The sequence below is a fragment of the Bombina bombina genome, chromosome 4 (genome assembly GCF_027579735.1).
Source record: "Bombina bombina isolate aBomBom1 chromosome 4, aBomBom1.pri, whole genome shotgun sequence".
Classification (NCBI taxonomy): Eukaryota; Metazoa; Chordata; class Amphibia; order Anura; family Bombinatoridae; genus Bombina; species Bombina bombina.
The window spans coordinates 568,262,899-568,282,979 of NC_069502.1; the positions used below are offsets into that span (position 1 = coordinate 568,262,899).

The following is a 20,081-nucleotide window of genomic DNA, read 5'->3' on the forward strand; positions in this document are numbered from 1 at the left end:
AAGTCCAGTTTATTTCTAGTGATGGTAAATCCTAACTTTTTAAAAAAAAATTTTTATTTTTTATTTTGAATTAGAGTAATATATAAGTGGAGTCGCACAGGACCGCCACACAAATGCACAAACTGAATAATTCTGACATATTTGTCCAGTAACGGTTATTGACAGGATACTGATATGTAAAAGAAAAATCATTCCACAATGCGGGAAGGAAGTTTAAAGTAAAACATTCGGATCTATGAAAACATATGTGTAAACAATACATTACATCAAAGTCTCAGAAGACTAGGAGAGAAGGGGGGGGGGGATGAAGAGGAAGAAAGTGTGTCGTATTTGTATGTCCGGTCGGCCCAGGCCATTGCAAACAGGTCTGATTTATTTAGTGAATGGTAGATATCCTTCTCCATTGTGTATATGTAGCCTATGGTGTTTATAACCTCAACCCACTTTGGGGGAAGGACTTTTTCCAGGACCTGGAAATATTGGTTTTGATGGAGGACAAGAGAAATATACATATCAGACTATGGTGCTTTCGGAGGGTTTGTAAGTCTAGGTGGAGGAGAGCTGTAGCCGGGTTTCTAGGAATTCTGATCTCCGGTGCAGACAAGGTACTAAAGCACAGGTTCCATAAGGGTTTCATTTTTGGGCATTCCCACCATATATGCATCATGTCACCCGGGAGACCACAACCTCCAACATAGGGGAGAAGTCCCGGGAAACATTTTTGAGCGTTGCGTAGGGATTAGATACCAATGGGATATAACATTGTAATATGTTTCAAACATAGTTATACAGTGAAGATATTTCATAGTCAGCGTGATAGCTCTTTGCCAAGTGTTTACCGGGATGTGAGTGTGGAGGATGGTTTCCCACCTTAGTAGGTGCAGTGCTAGGTCGGGTGGAATAACGCCTTCGAGTAGGTTGTACTGTATTGATAATGGCCTAAAATTTCCTGCGTCCCCTGTGCCATATGGACTCCCATGGGGTGAGCGGACGGGAGAGGTTGGGACGAAATCCCCAGCTAGTAGGAAAACTTTTAATTCCAACGAGTTCAAAGCGGAGCCCCTTCATAATACTTAACAATGGAGGGTGAGGCTAATCCTCCTAATTGGATGGAAAATTGTAGAATTTTATGGGAGATTCTGGGGGTCTTTCCTTGCCAGATGAATTCGATGGATTCGCTTTGGAATTGTAATAAAAGGTGCGTGGGAACCCTAATCGGGAGGCACCTGAACAAATTAGTAAGTTTTGTCAGGAATGACATTTTGCCTAGCATTTTTTAAATGTTCAGATTTACCATCACTTTAAGTTGAATGCACGAGCTATAGTAACTGCTAAATCATTTTGACATCTCTAAGCTGTACACTGTCTAAAGTGCCACTGTCAGGATCAACCAGTCCAACAACAATGTCGCTGTAAGAAAGTAACTCCAATAAATTACCAAGGTCAATTGCTGATTTGGCAAACACAGTTGAATGGTTTGTAGACAGAGGAATTCTTATCAAGAAACATCACACCAAATTACAACACTTTTAGAAAACCCCTGAAGACTCCAGGTCCCCAATAGCAGACCATGTACCCTGCTTCTTTATCCATACCATACTGTGTTGTATCATGGGACCACAAGAATGAAGCACTTTGAGGTTAAATACTTTTTCCATTAATCTAAGCACTAAGAAATGAAACGGTTTTTAAATAAGCGTCTAAAATATTACATATAGCCTTTGAAACTTAACAAGAACTAAGCAGGTTATTTTAGCAAATATGGCATGAAGCATTCAATTTCCTCTATGCTCTTAAAGCATAAAACAGGTATCCAACTACTAGCAGTGAAAAACAGCCTTATCAGGAGGTGTATAGTAGGAGACCAAGATCCTTAAAACAAAGCAACATATTCTGCTTAATAAATATTGAAGATATACACATAAGTGTCAGACTAGGCTTGTCAGCTCCAGAAGTTCCCTACTTTTGGGAGTTTTAAGTTCCAATGAGAGATTTGTTTCCCTTCCACACTGAATGATTCAGGATTTAAATATCCACTAGCAAATATCAGGTTCTTCCTTAATTTTACAACCAATTACTCATTAAGGATCAATCTCATCTAAACGCGTGTTGCCGACATTCCACTTGAAAACTTTGCTACAAGTTAGCTTATAACAACATTTGAGATGTGTTTCTATTAGGATGATCAAAAAGAAAGTGTACTGAGAAACATTTCAGAATGCAACACTTTGTGCTTTTTTCTGCTTTGTTGTAGTTATATTAAAATATAGTATTTAAACACACCACCTATAAATACCCAATTAAAGAATCTTCATAACTTCAATAGTAATATTAGCTACAGTGAGTGACTAAAGGCAATATACGTTCAGTATAAAAAGAGACCACTAAGCAAATATAGCTCTTACTGGAATATAGGTATAAATATATATGAACAGACCTCAGCTTGGCTGCCTGTGTAGGTTCCAGTATCAGCCTAAGTTGTTCACAAAGCTGCTGTGAAAGTTGTGCAGTCAGGGTGAGGTAACGCTGCCACATCTCAGCTGCAGCTTTTTCCTGAAACAAGAAATATTGTGGTATGATTATACAGAATACAAATAAAAAAACAGAATTTATGTTTACCTGATAAATTACTTTCTCCAACGGTGTGTCCGGTCCACGGCGTCATCCTTACTTGTGGGATATTCTCTTCCCCAACAGGAAATGGCAAAGAGCCCAGCAAAGCTGGTCACATGATCCCTCCTAGGCTCCGCCTACCCCAGTCATTCGACCGACGTTAAGGAGGAAAATTTGCATAGGAGAAACCATATGGTACCGTGGTGACTGTAGTTAAAGAAAATAAATCATCAGACCTGATTAAAAAAACCAGGGCGGGCCGTGGACCGGACACACCGTTGGAGAAAGTAATTTATCAGGTAAACATAAATTCTGTTTTCTCCAACATAGGTGTGTCCGGTCCACGGCGTCATCCTTACTTGTGGGAACCAATACCAAAGCTTTAGGACACGGATGAAGGGAGGGAGCAAATCAGGTCACCTAAATGGAAGGCACCACGGTTTGCAAAACCTTTCTCCCAAAAATAGCCTCAGAAGAAGCAAAAGTATCAAACTTGTAAAATTTGGTAAAAGTGTGCAGTGAAGACCAAGTCGCTGCCCTACATATCTGATCAACAGAAGCCTCGTTCTTGAAGGCCCATGTGGAAGCCACAGCCCTAGTGGAATGAGCTGTGATTCTTTCGGGAGGCTGCCGTCCGGCAGTCTCGTAAGCCAATCTGATGATGCTTTTAATCCAAAAAGAGAGAGAGGTAGAAGTTGCTTTTTGACCTCTCCTTTTACCGGAATAAACAACAAACAAGGAAGATGTTTGTCTAAAATCCTTTGTAGCATCTAAATAGAATTTTAGAGCGCGAACAACATCCAAATTGTGCAACAAACGTTCCTTCTTTGAAACTGGTTTCGGACACAGAGAAGGTACGATAATCTCCTGGTTAATGTTTTTGTTAGAAACAACTTTAGGAAGAAACCCAGGTTTAGTACGTAAAACCACCTTATCTGCATGGAACACCAGATAAGGAGGAGAACACTGCAGAGCCGATAATTCTGAAACTCTTCTAGCAGAAGAAATTGCAACTAAAAACAAAACTTTCCAAGATAATAACTTAATATCAACGGAATGTAAGGGTTCAAACGGAACCCCCTGAAGAACTGAAAGAACTAAATTGAGACTCCAAGGAGGAGTCAAAGGTTTGTAAACAGGCTTAATTCTAACCAGAGCCTGAACAAAGGCTTGAACATCTGGCACAGCTGCCAGCTTTTTGTGAAGTAACACAGACAAGGCAGAAATCTGTCCCTTCAGGGAACTTGCAGATAATCCTTTTTCCAATCCTTCTTGAAGGAAGGATAGAATCTTAGGAATCTTAACCTTGTCCCAAGGGAATCCTTTAGATTCACACCAACAGATATATTTTTTCCAAATTTTGTGGTAAATCTTTCTAGTTACAGGCTTTCTGGCCTGAACAAGAGTATCGATAACAGAATCTGAGAACCCTCGCTTCGATAAGATCAAGCGTTCAATCTCCAAGCAGTCAGCTGGAGTGAAACCAGGTTCGGATGTTCGAACGGACCCTGAACAAGAAGGTCTCGTCTCAAAGGTAGCTTCCAAGGTGGAGCCGATGACATATTTACCAGATCTGCATACCAAGTCCTGCGTGGCCACGCAGGAGCTATCAAGATCACCGACGCCCTCTCCTGATTGATCCTGGCTACCAGCCTGGGGATGAGAGGAAACGGCGGGAACACATAAGCTAGTTTGAAGGTCCAAGGTGCTACTAGTGCATCCACTAGAGCCGCCTTGGGATCCCTGGATCTGGACCCGTAGCAAGGAACTTTGAAGTTCTGACGAGAGGCCATCAGATCCATGTCTGGAATGCCCCACAGCTGAGTGACTTGGGCAAAGATTTCCGGATGGAGTTCCCACTCCCCCGGATGCAATGTCTGACGACTCAGAAAATCCGCTTCCCAATTTTCCACTCCTGGGATGTGGATAGCGGAAAGGTGGCAGGAGTGAGACTCCGCCCATAGAATGATTTTGGTCACTTCTTCCATCGCTAGGGAACTCCTTGTTCCCCCCTGATGGTTGATGTACGCAACAGTTGTCATGTTGTCTGATTGAAACCGTATGAACTTGGCCCTCGCTAGCTGAGGCCAAGCCTTGAGAGCATTGAATATCGCTCTCAGTTCCAGAATATTTATCGGTAGAAGAGATTCTTCCCGAGACCAAAGACCCTGAGCTTTCAGGGATCCCCAGCCCATCAGACTGGCGTCGGTCGTGACAATGACCCACTCTGGTCTGCGGAATGTCATCCCTTGTGACAGGTTGTCCAGGGACAGCCACCAACGGAGTGAGTCTCTGGTCCTCTGATTTACTTGTATCTTCGGAGACAAGTCTGTATAATCCCCATTCCACTGACTGAGCATGCACAGTTGTAATGGTCTTAGATGAATGCGCGCAAAAGGAACTATGTCCATTGCCGCTACCATCAACCCGATCACTTCCATGCATTGAGCTATGGAAGGAAGAGGAACGGAATGAAGTATCCGACAAGAGTCTAGAAGCTTTGTTTTTCTGGCCTCTGTCAGAAATATCCTCATTTCTAAGGAGTCTATTATTGTTCCCAAGAAGGGAACCCTTGTTGACGGAGATAGAGAACTCTTTTCCACGTTCACTTTCCATCCGTGAGATCTGAGAAAGGCCAGGACTATGTCCGTGTGAGCCTTTGCTTGAGGAAGGGACGACGCTTGAATCAGAATGTCGTCCAAGTAAGGTACTACAGCAATGCCCCTTGGTCTTAGCACAGCTAGAAGGGACCCTAGTACCTTTGTGAAAATCCTTGGAGCAGTGGCTAATCCGAAAGGAAGCGCCACAAACTGGTAATGCTTGTCCAGGAATGCGAACCTTAGGAACCGATGATGTTCCTTGTGGATAGGAATATGTAGATACGCATCCTTTAAATCCACCGTGGTCATGAATTGACCTTCCTGGATGGAAGGAAGAATAGTTCGAATGGTTTCCATCTTGAACGATGGAACCTTGAGAAACTTGTTTAAAATCTTGAGATCTAAGATTGGTCTGAACGTTCCCTCTTTTTTGGGAACTATGAACAGATTGGAGTAGAACCCCATCCCTTGTTCTCTTAATGGAACAGGATGAATCACTCCCATTTTTAACAGGTCTTCTACACAATGTAAGAATGCCTGTCTTTTTATGTGGTCTGAAGACAACTGAGACCTGTGGAACCTCCCCCTTGGGGGAAGCCCCTTGAATTCCAGAAGATAACCTTGGGAGACTATTTCTAGCGCCCAAGGATCCAGAACATCTCTTGCCCAAGCCTGAGCGAAGAGAGAGAGTCTGCCCCCCACCAGATCCGGTCCCGGATCGGGGGCCAACATTTCATGCTGTCTTGGTAGCAGTGGCAGGTTTCTTGGCCTGCTTTCCCTTGTTCCAGCCTTGCATTGGTCTCCAAGCTGGCTTGGCTTGAGAAGTATTACCCTCTTGCTTAGAGGACGTAGCACCTTGGGCTGGTCCGTTTCTACGAAAGGGACGAAAATTAGGTTTATTTTTTGCCTTGAAAGGCCGATCCTGAGGAAGGGCGTGGCCCTTACCCCCAGTGATATCAGAGATAATCTCTTTCAAGTCAGGGCCAAACAGCGTTTTCCCCTTGAAAGGAATGTTAAGTAGCTTGTTCTTGGAAGACGCATCAGCCGACCAAGATTTCAACCAAAGCGCTCTGCGCGCCACAATAGCAAACCCAGAATTCTTAGCCGCTAACCTAGCCAATTGCAAAGTGGCGTCTAGGGTAAAAGAATTAGCCAATTTGAGAGCATTGATTCTGTCCATAATCTCCTCATAAGGAGGAGAATCACTATCGACCGCCTTTATCAGCTCATCGAACCAGAAACATGCGGCTGTAGCGACAGGGACAATGCATGAAATTGGTTGTAGAAGGTAACCCTGCTGAACAAACATCTTTTTAAGCAAACCTTCTAATTTTTTATCCATAGGATCTTTGAAAGCACAACTATCCTCTATGGGTATAGTGGTGCGTTTGTTTAAAGTGGAAACCGCTCCCTCGACCTTGGGGACTGTCTGCCATAAGTCCTTTCTGGGGTCGACCATAGGAAACAATTTTTTAAATATGGGGGGAGGGACGAAAGGAATACCGGGCCTTTCCCATTCTTTATTAACAATGTCCGCCACCCGCTTGGGTATAGGAAAAGCTTCTGGGAGCCCCGGCACCTCTAGGAACTTGTCCATTTTACATAGTTTCTCTGGGATGACCAACTTGTCACAATCATCCAGAGTGGATAATACCTCCTTTAGCAGAATGCGGAGATGTTCCAACTTAAATTTAAATGTAATCACATCAGGTTCAGCTTGTTGAGAAATGTTCCCTGAATCAGTAATTTCTCCCTCAGACAAAACCTCCCTGGCTCCATCAGACTGGGTTAGGGGCCCTTCAGAAACATTATTATCAGCGTCGTCATGCTCTTCAGTATCTAAAACAGAGCAGTCGCGCTTACGCTGATAAGTGTTCATTTTGGCTAAAATGTTTTTGACAGAATTATCCATTACAGCCGTTAATTGTTGCATAGTAAGGAGTATTGGCGCGCTAGATGTACTAGGGGCCTCCTGAGTGGGCAAGACTCGTGTAGACGAAGGAGGGAATGATGCAGTACCATGCTTACTCCCCTCACTTGAGGAATCATCTTGGGCATCATTGTCATTGTCACATAAATCACATTTATTTAAATGAATAGGAATTCTGGCTTCCCCACATTCAGAACACAGTCTATCTGGTAGTTCAGACATGTTAAACAGGCATAAACTTGATAACAAAGTACAAAAAACGTTTTAAAATAAAACCGTTACTGTCACTTTAAATTTTAAACTGAACACACTTTATTACTGCAATTGCGAAAAAACATGAAGGAATTGTTCAAAATTCACCAAATTTTCACCACAGTGTCTTAAAGCCTTAAAAGTATTGCACACCAAATTTGGAAGCTTTAACCCTTAAAATAACGGAACCGGAGCCGTTTTGAACTTTAACCCCTTTACAGTCCCTGGTATCTGCTTTGCTGAGACCCAACCAAGCCCAAAGGGGAATACGATACCAAATGACGCCTTCAGAAAGTCTTTTCTAGTATCAGAGCTCCTCTCACATGCGACTGCATGCCATGCCTCTCAAAAACAAGTGCGCAACACCGGCGCGAAAATGAGGCTCTGCCTATGCTTTGGGAAAGCCCCTAAAGAATAAGGTGTCTAAAACAGTGCCTGCCGATATTATTATATCCAAATACCCAAATAAAATGATTCCTCAAGGCTAAATATGTGTTAATAATGAATCGATTTAGCCCAGAAAAAGTCTACAGTCTTAATAAGCCCTTGTGAAGCCCTTATTTACGATCGTAATAAACATGGCTTACCGGATCCCATAGGGAAAATGACAGCTTCCAGCATTACATCGTCTTGTTAGAATGTGTCATACCTCAAGCAGCAAGAGACTGCTCACTGTTCCCCCAACTGAAGTTAATTGCTCTCAACAGTCCTGTGTGGAACAGCCATGGATTTTAGTGACGGTTGCTAAAATCATTTTCCTCATACAAACAGAAATCTTCATCTCTTTTCTGTTTCTGAGTAAATAGTACATACCAGCACTATTTCAAAATAACAAACTCTTGATTGAATAATAAAAACTACAGTTAAACACTAAAAAACTCTAAGCCATCTCCGTGGAGATGTTGCCTGTACAACGGCAAAGAGAATGACTGGGGTAGGCGGAGCCTAGGAGGGATCATGTGACCAGCTTTGCTGGGCTCTTTGCCATTTCCTGTTGGGGAAGAGAATATCCCACAAGTAAGGATGACGCCGTGGACCGGACACACCTATGTTGGAGAAATATAGACTATAATCTCTTTACCTCTGTGTTTAGGGTGTCTGTATTCTGTAATTTTGTGTGTGTGGTCATGCCGTCTTAAACATACAGTACTAGAAAACGTGACATATCTATAAATGTATTCACAAACTATAATAATTCTACCATACCATAATATGAAATATCAGTAATAAACCTTTTAAAATACTTTCACAGGAAAACATAGTCATAATGAAAATAATAAAAAGGATAATAGTAAAAGCTAAAAGTCGAGAATGCAAATTATGTATTCACTGGCTGATGCAGTTACTTGCTACAATGCCTCTTTAAATTAAAAGGAACAGTAAACTTAAATTTTTTTTTATATAATGTTGCATATAGTGCAGAATTATGTAACATTATCTTAGCAACAGCTTTAAAAATCTAAATTATTTGAAAGATTTTAGCTCTCAAAGTTGCACTTACCTGGTCAGAAGAGCCTGGAGAGGAGACCAGGTAAGTGCAATTTAAAGAGCTAAAATCTAACAAATATTTAGATTTTTAAAGCTATGGATAAGATAAGGTTACATAATTATGCACTACGTGCAGAATTATATAACATTTTTTTAAGTTTACTGTCCCTTTAAGAAATTATCAAAATTCATTAAATGAACAGTAAATAGTTTTAATAGAAAATAGGTTTCATATACAACTAGCATTAAAGCCCAAAACAAATCTACCAAAAGCTTCAGTGCATAGTGGGCCATCCTGGCACTATTCAACAGCTTCTTCTAGCTATTGCTATATCTATATAGCTATATAATTATTGGCACAGTGGCAGACACTGGTGACCTTCATTTGCTATTTTAAACACACACACACATATATATATATATATATATACACACACACACACACACATACATACATATACAGTGGATATAAAAAGTCTACACACCCCTGTTAAAATGTCAGGTTTCAAAGATAAATCATTTCAGAACTTTTTCCACCTTTAATGTGGCCTATAAAGTGTACAACTCAATTGAAAAACAAACTGAAATGTTTTAGGTAGAGGGAAGAAAAAAATATAAAAATAAAATAATATGGTTGCATAAGTGCATAAACTAATACTTTGTTGAAGAACCTTTTGATTTTATTACAGCACTCAGTATTTTTGGGTATGAGTCTATCAGCATGGCACATTTTGACTTGGCAAGATTTGCCCACTCTTCTTTGCAAAAACACTCCAAATCTGTCAGATTGAGAGGGCATCTCCTGTGCACAGCCCTCTTCAGATCACCCCACAGATTTTCAATCGGATTCAGGTCTGGGCTCTGGCTGGGCCATTCCAAAACTTTAATATTCTTCTGTTGAAGCCATTCCTTTGTTGATTTGGATGTATGCTTTGGGTCGTTGTCATGCTGAAAGATGAAGTTCCTCTTCATGTTCAGCTTTCTAGCAGAAGCCTGAAGGTTTTGTGCCAATATTGACTGGTATTTGGAACAGTTCATAATTCCCTCTAGCTTAAAGGGACACTGAACCCACTTTTTTCTTTCGTGATTCCGATAGAGCATGTAGTTTTAAGCAACTTTCTAATTTACTCCTATTATCAAATGTTCTTCGTTCTCTTGCTATCTTTATTTGAAAAAGGCACCCAAGCTTTTTTTTTTATTCAGAACTCTGGACAGCTCTTTTTATTGGTGGATGAATGTATTCACCAATCAGCAAGGACAACCCAGGTTGTTCACCAAAAATGGGCCGGCATCTAAACTTGCATTTCAAATAAAGATACCAAGCGAATGAAGAAAATTTGATAATAGGAGTAAATTAGAAAGTTGCTAAAAATTTCATGCTCTATCTGAATCATGAAAGAATAAATTTGGGTTCAGTGTCCCTTTAACTAAGGCCCCAGTTCCAGCTGAAGAAAAACAGCACCAAAGCATGATGCTGACACCACCATGCTTCACTGTGGGTATGGTGTTCTTTTGGTGATATGCAGTGTTGTTTTTGCGCCAAACATATCTTTTGGAATTATGGCCAAAAAGTTCAACCTTGGTTTCATCAGACCATAACACCTTTTCCCACATGCTTTCGGGAGACTTCAGATGTGTTTTTGCAAAATGTAGCCTAGCTTGGATGTTTTTCTTCGTAAGAAAACAGAATTTATGTTTACCTGATAAATTACTTTCTCCAACGGTGTGTCCGGTCCACGGCGTCATCCTTACTTGTGGGATATTCTCTTCCCCAACAGGAAATGGCAAAGAGCCCAGCAAAGCTGGTCACATGATCCCTCCTAGGCTCCGCCTACCCCAGTCATTCGACCGACGTTAAGGAGGAATATTTGCATAGGAGAAACCATATGTTACCGTGGTGACTGTAGTTAAAGAAAATAAACTATCAGACCTGATTAAAAAAACCAGGGCGGGCCGTGGACCGGACACACCGTTGGAGAAAGTAATTTATCAGGTAAACATAAATTCTGTTTTCTCCAACATAGGTGTGTCCGGTCCACGGCGTCATCCTTACTTGTGGGAACCAATACCAAAGCTTTAGGACACGGATGAAGGGAGGGAGCAAATCAGGTCACCTAAATGGAAGGCACCACGGCTTGCAAAACCTTTCTCCCAAAAAATAGCCTCCGAAGAAGCAAAAGTATCAAATTTGTAAAATTTAGAAAAAGTGTGCAGTGAAGACCAAGTCGCTGCCTTACATATCTGATCAACAGAAGCCTCGTTCTTGAAGGCCCATGTGGAAGCCACAGCCCTAGTGGAGTGAGCTGTGATTCTTTCAGGAGGCTGCCGTCCGGCAGTCTCATAAGCCAATCGGATAATGCTTTTAATCCAGAAGGAGAGAGAGGTAGAAGTTGCTTTTTTGACCTCTCCGTTTACCAGAATAAACAACAAACAAAGACGAAGTTTGTCTGAAATCCTTAGTAGCTGCTAAGTAAAATTTGAGAGCACGAACTACATCCAAGTTGTGCAACAAACGTTCCTTCTTTGAAACTGGATTAGGACACAAAGAAGGCACAACTATCTCCTGGTTAATGTTTTTGTTAGAAACAACTTTTGGAAGAAAACCAGGTTTAGTACTCTTGATTGAATAATAAAAACTACAGTTAAACACTAAAAAACTCTAAGCCATCTCCGTGGAGATGTTGCCTGTACAACGGCAGAGAGAATGACTGGGGTAGGCGGAGCCTAGGAGGGATCATGTGACCAGCTTTGCTGGGCTCTTTGCCATTTCCTGTTGGGGAAGAGAATATCCCACAAGTAAGGATGACGCCGTGGACCGGACACACCTATGTTGGAGAAAAGGCTTTCGTCTTGCCACTCAACCCCATAGCCCAGACATATGAAGAATACGGGAAATTGTTGTCACATGTACCACACAGCCAGTACTTGCCAGATATTCCTGCAGCTCCATTAATGTTGCTGTAGGCCTCTTGGTAGCCTCCCAGACCAGTTTTCTTCTCGTCTTTTCATAAATTTTGGAGGGACGTCCAGTTCTTGGTAATGTCACTGTTGTGCCATATTTTCTCCACTTGATGATGACTATCTTCACTGTGTTCCATGGTATATCTAATGCCTTGGAAATTATTTTGTACCCTTCTCCTGACTGATACCTTTTAACAATGAGATCCCTCTAATGCTTTGGAAGCTCTCTGTGGACAATGGCTTTTGCTGTGGGATGCGACTAAGAAAATTGCAGGAAAGACCAACTAGAGCAGCTGAACTTTATTTGGGGTTTAATCAGATAAACTTTAAAATGATGGCAGGTGTATGCTGACTCCTATTTAACATGATTTTGAATGTGATTGCTTAATTCTGAACACAGCTACATCCCCAGTTATAAGAGGGTGTGCACACTTATGCAACCACATTATTTTAGTTTTTTTTGTTTTCTTCCCTCCACCTAAAAGATTTCAGTTTGTTTTTCAATTGAGTTGTACAGTTTATAGGTCACATTAAAGGTGGAAAAAGTTCTGAAATGATTTATCTCATTTTTTTTACATCACAGAAACCTGACATTTTAACAGGGGTGTGTAGACTTTTTATATCTATATTATATATATATATATATATATATATATATATATATATATACACACACACACATATATACACACACACACACACCGACCTTAGCTTGAAGGCCTGTGTAGGCTCCAGTATCAGATCGCAAAGATAGATACTTTTTAAAATTTTCTAGCATAGGAGGGGTCGGAAACTAAAGCTTCACAAATCAAAAGCATTAACCAAGAAAAAGATACAGCAGAAGCTTTCTGATCTTGCTTAGTACCAAAAAAAATGAACGAACTCTAAGTTTGTCTGAAATCCTTAGTAAAATCAACATAATACTTTCAGACTGCGAAGAAGCCTCTCTGTGTCCTAATACTAATTCAAAGAAGGGACAACAATTTCCCTGCTTAGATTATCCGAGGGCACAAACTTAGGAAAAAAAAAAAAATCAAATGTGGTTCTTAAAACTGCCTTATCTTGATGAAAAATCAAATCAGGAGAATCACAAGAGCGAGCAGAAAGTTTAGAAACTTCTAGCAGAAGACATAAGAAGAAACCAGACTTTCCAGGAAAATTTTTTTCAATGTCCACCCTATGCATAGGCTCAAATGGAGGAGCATGCAAAACCTTTAGCACCAGATTCAGATTCCAAGGTGGAGAAATTGGTTTAACAGACTTAATACGAATCAAATCCTGAACAAAACCAGGAATATCATGAAGATAAGCAATTTTCTTGTGAAACAAAACAAAGAGCAGAAATCTGACCTTTCAAAGAACTGGCGGATAAATCTTTATTCCAAACCATCTTGCAATAATTGCAAAATTCAAGGAATCCTGAAAGAATGCCAAGAAAAACCATGAACAAGACACAAAGAAATAAAAGTTTACCAAAAACAGAATTTATGCTTACCTGATAAATTACTTTCTCCAACGGTGTGTCCGGTCCACGGCGTCATCCTTACTTGTGGGATATTCTCTTCCCCAACAGGAAATGGCAAAGAGCCCAGCAAAGCTGGTCACATGATCCCTCCTAGGCTCCGCCTTCCCCAGTCATTCGACCGACGTAAAGGAGGAATATGCATAGGAGAAATCATATGATACCGTGGTGACTGTAGTTAGAGAAAATAATTCATCAGACCTGATTAAAAAACCAGGGCGGGCCGTGGACCGGACACACCGTTGGAGAAAGTAATTTATCAGGTAAACATAAATTCTGTTTTCTCCAACATAGGTGTGTCCGGTCCACGGCGTCATCCTTACTTGTGGGAACCAATACCAAAGCTTTAGGACACGGATGATGGGAGGGAGCAAATCAGGTCACCTAGATGGAAGGCACCATGGCTTGCAAAACCTTTCTCCCAAAAATAGCCTCCGAAGAAGCAAAAGTATCAAATTTGTAAAATTTGGTAAAAGTGTGCAGTGAAGACCAAGTCGCTGCCTTACATATCTGATCAACAGAAGCCTCGTTCTTGAAGGCCCATGTGGAAGCCACAGCCCTAGTGGAGTGAGCTGTGATTCTTTCAGGAGGCTGCCGTCTGGCAGTCTCATAAGCCAATCGGATGATGCTTTTAAGCCAAAAAGAGAGAGAGGTAGAAGTTGCTTTTTGACCTCTCCTTTTACCAGAATAAACAACAAACAAGGAAGATGTTTGTCTGAAATCCTTTGTAGCCTCTAAATAGAATTTTAGAGCACGAACTACATCCAAATTGTGCAACAAACGTTCCTTCTTTGAAACTGGATTCGGACACAAAGAAGGCACAACTATCTCCTGGTTAATATTTTTGTTAGAAACAACTTTCGGAAGAAAACCAGGTTTAGTACGCAAAACCACCTTATCTGCATGGAACACCAGATAAGGAGGAGAACACTGCAGAGCAGATAACTCTGAAACTCTTCTTGCAGAAGAAATTGCAACCAAAAACAGAACTTTCCAAGATAATAACTTGATATCAACGGAATGTAGGGGTTCAAACGGAACCCCCTGAAGAACTGAAAGAACTAAATTGAGACTCCAAGGAGGAGTCAAAGGTTTGTAAACAGGCTTGATTCTAACCAGAGCCTGAACAAAAGCTTGAACATCTGGCACAGCCGCCAGCTTTTTGTGAAGTAAAACAGATAAAGCAGAAATCTGTCCCTTCAAAGAACTTGCAGATAATCCTTTCTCCAAACCTTCTTGAAGAAAGGATAGAATTTTAGGAATTTTTATCTTGTTCCAAGGGAATCCTTTAGATTCACACCAACAGATATATTTTTTCCATATTTTATGGTAGATTTTTCTAGTTACAGGCTTTCTAGCCTGAACAAGAGTATCAATGACAGAATCTGAGAATCCTCGCTTTGATAAAATCAAGCGTTCAATCTCCAAGCAGTCAGTTGGAGTGAGGCCAGATTCGGATGTTCGAACGGACCTTGAACAAGAAGGTCCTGTCTCAAAGGTAGCTTCCATGGTGGAGCCGATGACATATTCACCAGGTCTGCATACCAAGTCCTGCGTGGCCACGCAGGAGCTATCAAGATCACCGATACCCTCTCCTGTTTGATCCTGGCTACCAGCCTGGGAATGAGAGGAAACGGTGGGAACACATAAGCTAGGTTGAAGGTCCAAGGTGCTACTAGTGCATCCACTAGAGTCGCCTTGGGATCCCTGGATCTGGACCCGTAGCAAGGAACCTTGAAGTTCTGACGAGACGCCATCAGGTCCATGTCTGGAATGCCCCACAATTGAATTATTTGGGCAAAGATTTCCGGATGGAGTTCCCACTCCCCCGGATGAAATGTCTGACGACTCAGGAAATCCGCTTCCCAATTTTCCACTCCTGGGATGTGGATTGCAGACAAATGGCAGGAGTGATTCTCCGCCCATTGAATTATTTTGGTCACTTCTTCCATCGCCAGGGAACTCCTTGTTCCCCCCTGATGGTTGATATACGCAACAGTCGTCATGTTGTCTGATTGAAACCTTATGAATTTGGCCTTTGCTAGTTGAGGCCAAGCCTTGAGAGCATTGAATATCGCTCTCAATTCCAGAATATTTATCGGGAGAAGAGATTCTTCCCGAGACCAAAGACCCTGAGCTTTCAGGGGTTCCCAGACCGCGCCCCAGCCCACCAGACTGGCGTCGGTCGTGACAATGACCCACTCTGGTCTGCGGAAGCTCATCCCTTGTGACAGGTTGTCCAGGGTCAGCCACCAACGGAGTGAATCTCTGGTCCTCTGATCTACTTGTATCGTCGGAGACAAGTCTGTATAATCCCCATTCCACTGACTGAGCATGCACAGTTGTAATGGTCTTAGATGAATTTGCGCAAAAGGAACTATGTCCATTGCCGCGACCATCAAACCTATTACTTCCATGCACTGCGCTATGGAAGGAAGAAGAACAGAATGAAGTACTTGACAAGAGCTTAGAAGCTTTGATTTTCTGGCCTCTGTCAGAAAAATCTTCATTTCTAAGGAGTCTATTATTGTTCCCAAGAAGGGAACTCTTGTTGACGGGGATAGAGAACTTTTTTCTACGTTCACTTTCCACCCGTGAGATCTGAGAAAGGCCAGGACAATGTCCGTATGAGCCTTTGCTTGAGGCAGAGACGACGCTTGAATCAGTATGTCGTCCAAGTAAGGTACTACTGCAATGCCCCTTGGTCTTAGCACCGCTAGAAGGGACCCTAGTACCTTTGTGAAAATTCTTGGAGCAGTGGCTAATCCGAATGGAAGTGCCACAAACTGGTAATGCTTGTCCAGAAAGGCGAACCTTAGGAACCGATGATGTTCCTTGTGGATAGGAATATGTAGATACGCATCCTTTAAATCCACCGTGGTCATGAATTGACCTTCCTGGATGGTAGGAAGAATTGTCCGAATGGTTTCCATTTTGAACGATGGAACCCTGAGAAATTTGTTTAGGATCTTGAGATCTAAGATTGGTCTGAATGTTCCCTCTTTTTTGGGAACTATGAACAGATTGGAGTAGAATCCCATCCCTTGTTCTCCTAATGGAACAGGATGAATCACTCCCATTTTTAACAGGTCTTCTACACAATGTAAGAATGCCTGTCTTTTTATGTGGTCTGAAGACAATTGAGACCTGTGGAACCTTCCCCTTGGGGGTAGCTCCTTGAATTCCAGAAGATAACCTTGGGAGACTATTTCTAGCGCCCAAGGATCCAGAACATCTCTTGCCCAAGCCTGAGCGAAGAGAGAAAGTCTGCCCCCCACCAGATCCGGTCCCGGATCGGGGGCCAACATCTCATGCTGTCTTGGTAGCAGTGGCAGGTTTCTTGGCCTGCTTACCTTTGTTCCAGCCTTGCATTGGCCTCCAGGCTGGCTTGGTTTGAGAAGTATTACCCTCTTGCTTAGAGGATGTAGAACTTGAGGCTGGTCCGTTTCTGCGAAAGGGACGAAAATTTGGTTTATTTTTAGCCTTAAAAGACCTATCCTGAGGAAGGGCGTGGCCCTTTCCCCCAGTGATATCTGAAATAATCTCTTTCAAGTCAGGGCCAAACAGCGTTTTCCCCTTGAAAGGTATGTTAAGCAATTTGTTCTTGGAGGACGCATCCGCTGACCAAGACTTTAGCCAAAGCGCTCTGCGCGCCACAATAGCAAACCCTGAATTTTTCGCCGCTAATCTAGTTAATTGCAAAGTGGCGTCTAAAGTAAAAGAGTTAGCCAATTTAAGAGCGTGAACTCTGTCCATAATCTCCTCATAAGAAGATTCTTTATCGAGCGACTTTTCTAGTTCATCGAACCAGAAACACGCTGCTGTAGTGACAGGAACAATGCATGAAATTGGTTGTAGAAGGTAACCTTGCTGAACAAACATCTTTTTAAGCAAACCCTCTAATTTTTTATCCATAGGATCTTTGAAAGCACAACTATCTTCTATAGGGATAGTAGTGCGTTTGTTCAGAGTAGAAACCGCCCCCTCGACCTTGGGGACTGTCTGCCATAAGTCCTTTCTGGGGTCGACCATAGGAAACAATTTTTTAAATATAGGGGGAGGGACAAAAGGTATGCCGGGCCTTTCCCATTCTTTGTTTACAATGTCCGCCACCCGCTTGGGTATAGGAAAAGCTTCGGGGGGCACCGGGACCTCTAGGAACTTGTCCATCTTACATAATTTCTCTGGAATGACCAAATTGTCACAATCATCCAGAGTAGACAACACCTCCTTAAGCAGAGCGCGGAGATGTTCCAATTTAAATTTGAATGTAATAACATCAGGTTCAGCTTGTTGAGAAATTTTCCCTGAATCTGAAATTTCTCCCTCAGACAAAACCTCCCTGGCCCCTTCAGACTGGTGTAGGGGCATGTCAGAACCATTATCATCAGCGTCCTCACGCTCTTCAGTATTTTCTAAAACAGAGCAGTCGCGTTTTCGCTGATAAGTGGGCATTTTGGCTAAAATGTTTTTAATAGAATTATCCATTACAGCCGTTAATTGTTGCATAGTAAGGAGTATTGGCGCACTAGATGTACTAGGGGCCTCCTGTGTGGGCAAGACTGGCGTAGACGAAGGAGGGGATGATGCAGTACCATGCTTACTCCCCTCACTTGAGGAATCATCTTGGGCATCATTTTCTCTAAATTGTTTGTCACATGCATCACATCTATTTAAATGAGAAGGAACCTTGGCTTCCTCACATACAGAACATATGATCTATCTATCTGATAGTTCAGACATGTTAAACAGGCATAAACTTGATAACAAAGTACAAAAAACGTTTTAAAATAAAACCGTTACTGTCACTTTAAATTTTAAACTGAACACACTTTATTACTGAATATGTGAAAAAGTATGAAGGAATTGTTCAAAATTCACCAAAATTTCACCACAGTGTCTTAAAGCCTAAAAAGTATTGCACACCAAATTTGAAAGCTTTAACTCTTAAAATAACTGAACCGGAGCCGTTTTTATATTTAACCCCTATACAGTCCCTGGTATCTGCTTTGCTGAGACCCAACCAAGCCCAGAGGGGAATACGATACCAAATGACGCCTTCAGTAAGCTTTTTCTGTGTATCTGAGCTCCTCACACATGCATCTGCATGCCTTGCTTCCCAAAAACAACTGCGCATTAGTGGCGCGAAAATGAGACTCTGCCTATGATTAGAGAAGGCCCCCAGTGAAAAAAGGTGTCCAATACAGTGCCTGCCGTTTTTTTAACATAATTCCCAAGAATAAAATAACTCCTCAAAGCTATAAACTATTAAAAATGCTTATAAATTAATCGTTTTAGCCCAGAAAAATGTCTACCAGTCTTTAAAGCCCTTGTGAAGCCCTTTATTCTTATTAATAAAAATGGCTTACCGGATCCCATAGGGAAAATGACAGCTTCCAGCATTACCAAGTCTTGTTAGAAATGTGTCATACTTCAAGCAGCAAAGTCTGCACACTGTTTCCCCCAACTGAAGTTATTTCATCTCAACAGTCCTGTGTGGAAACAGCCATCGATTTTAGTAACGGTTGCTAAAATCATCTTCCTCTTACAAACAGAAATCTTCATCCTTTTTTCTGTTTCAGAGTAAATAGTACATACCAGCACTATTTTAAAATAACAAACTCTTGATTGAAGAATAAAAACTACATTAAAACACCAAAAAACTCTTAACCATCTCCGTGGAGATGTTGCCTGTGCAACGGCAAAGAGAATGACTGGGGAAGGCGGAGCCTAGGAGGGATCATGTGACCAGCTTTGCTGGGCTCTTTGCCATTTCCTGTTGGGGAAGAGAATATCCCACAAGTAAGGATGACGCCGTGGACCGGACACACCTATGTTGGAGAAAGTTATAATACATTTTCCAGGTAACTGGCTTTCGAGCCTTAATCAGAGTTTCAATCACAGACTCAGAACTAACCGTTCAATCTACATGCCATCAAGTTTAGATCCTAATGGAAAAACAGAATTTGGCAAAGAATATCTGGCCTTAGAGGAAGTAGCCAGTGAAGGCAACTGGACATCTGAACCAGATCTGAAAACTCTGAGACCAGGCTGGAACAACTAGAATCACTGATTCATTCTCCTGCCTGATCTTGGAAACTACTCTGGGAAGAAGTACCAGAGGAGGAAAAACACGCCAGCTTAAAAGGACCATGGAGCTATCAGAGCACCCTCAATCAAACTCTGCATGAGGATCCCTTGACCTTGCAAAGTACCAACCGAGAGACCATTAGATCTACTTCTGGAAGACCCCAAAGATCTAACTGATTGAACACTTCCAAATAAAGAGACCATTCCACTGTATAAGAAACGGAAGACTGAGAAAATCTCCTTCCCAACTAAACACCCCTGGGATGTGGACTGCTGAAACTAGACACCAATTGGTCTCTGTCCATGAGAGCATTCAAGAAACTTCCCTAATGGCTAAAGGTCTGCAAGTCCCCACTTGATGTTTGACATAAACCAAAGCTGGGACATTGTCTGACTAAAACTGGAGAAAAGATTCTCCTGTCGGTAAGGACCAAGCTTGAAGAGCTCCGAAAATTGCACAAAGTTCTAAGGTGTTTTTAGGAAACCTTGCCTCCCAAGGAGCCCAAACTCCCTGCACTCTCAGAGACCCCCAAATAGCTCTGCATCCTGAAAGACTTAATCACAGACCAAAGAAGACAAGCAAAAGAAACCTTCTGCAAAATAAGCTGGTGATCATGCCACCAAG

At 41.9% G+C, this 20,081-nt stretch overlaps 1 protein-coding gene across 1 annotated transcript in view; it reads right to left on the reverse strand.

Annotated features, from left to right (window-relative positions):
• MDN1 (midasin AAA ATPase 1) overlaps positions 1 to 20,081 on the reverse strand; it is a 1,255,339-nt gene that overhangs the window by 39,280 nt on the left and 1,195,978 nt on the right. Inside the window, 1 exon segment of the mRNA XM_053710546.1 lies at positions 2,438 to 2,553. Coding sequence (XP_053566521.1) covers positions 2,438 to 2,553 — 116 coding nt within the window.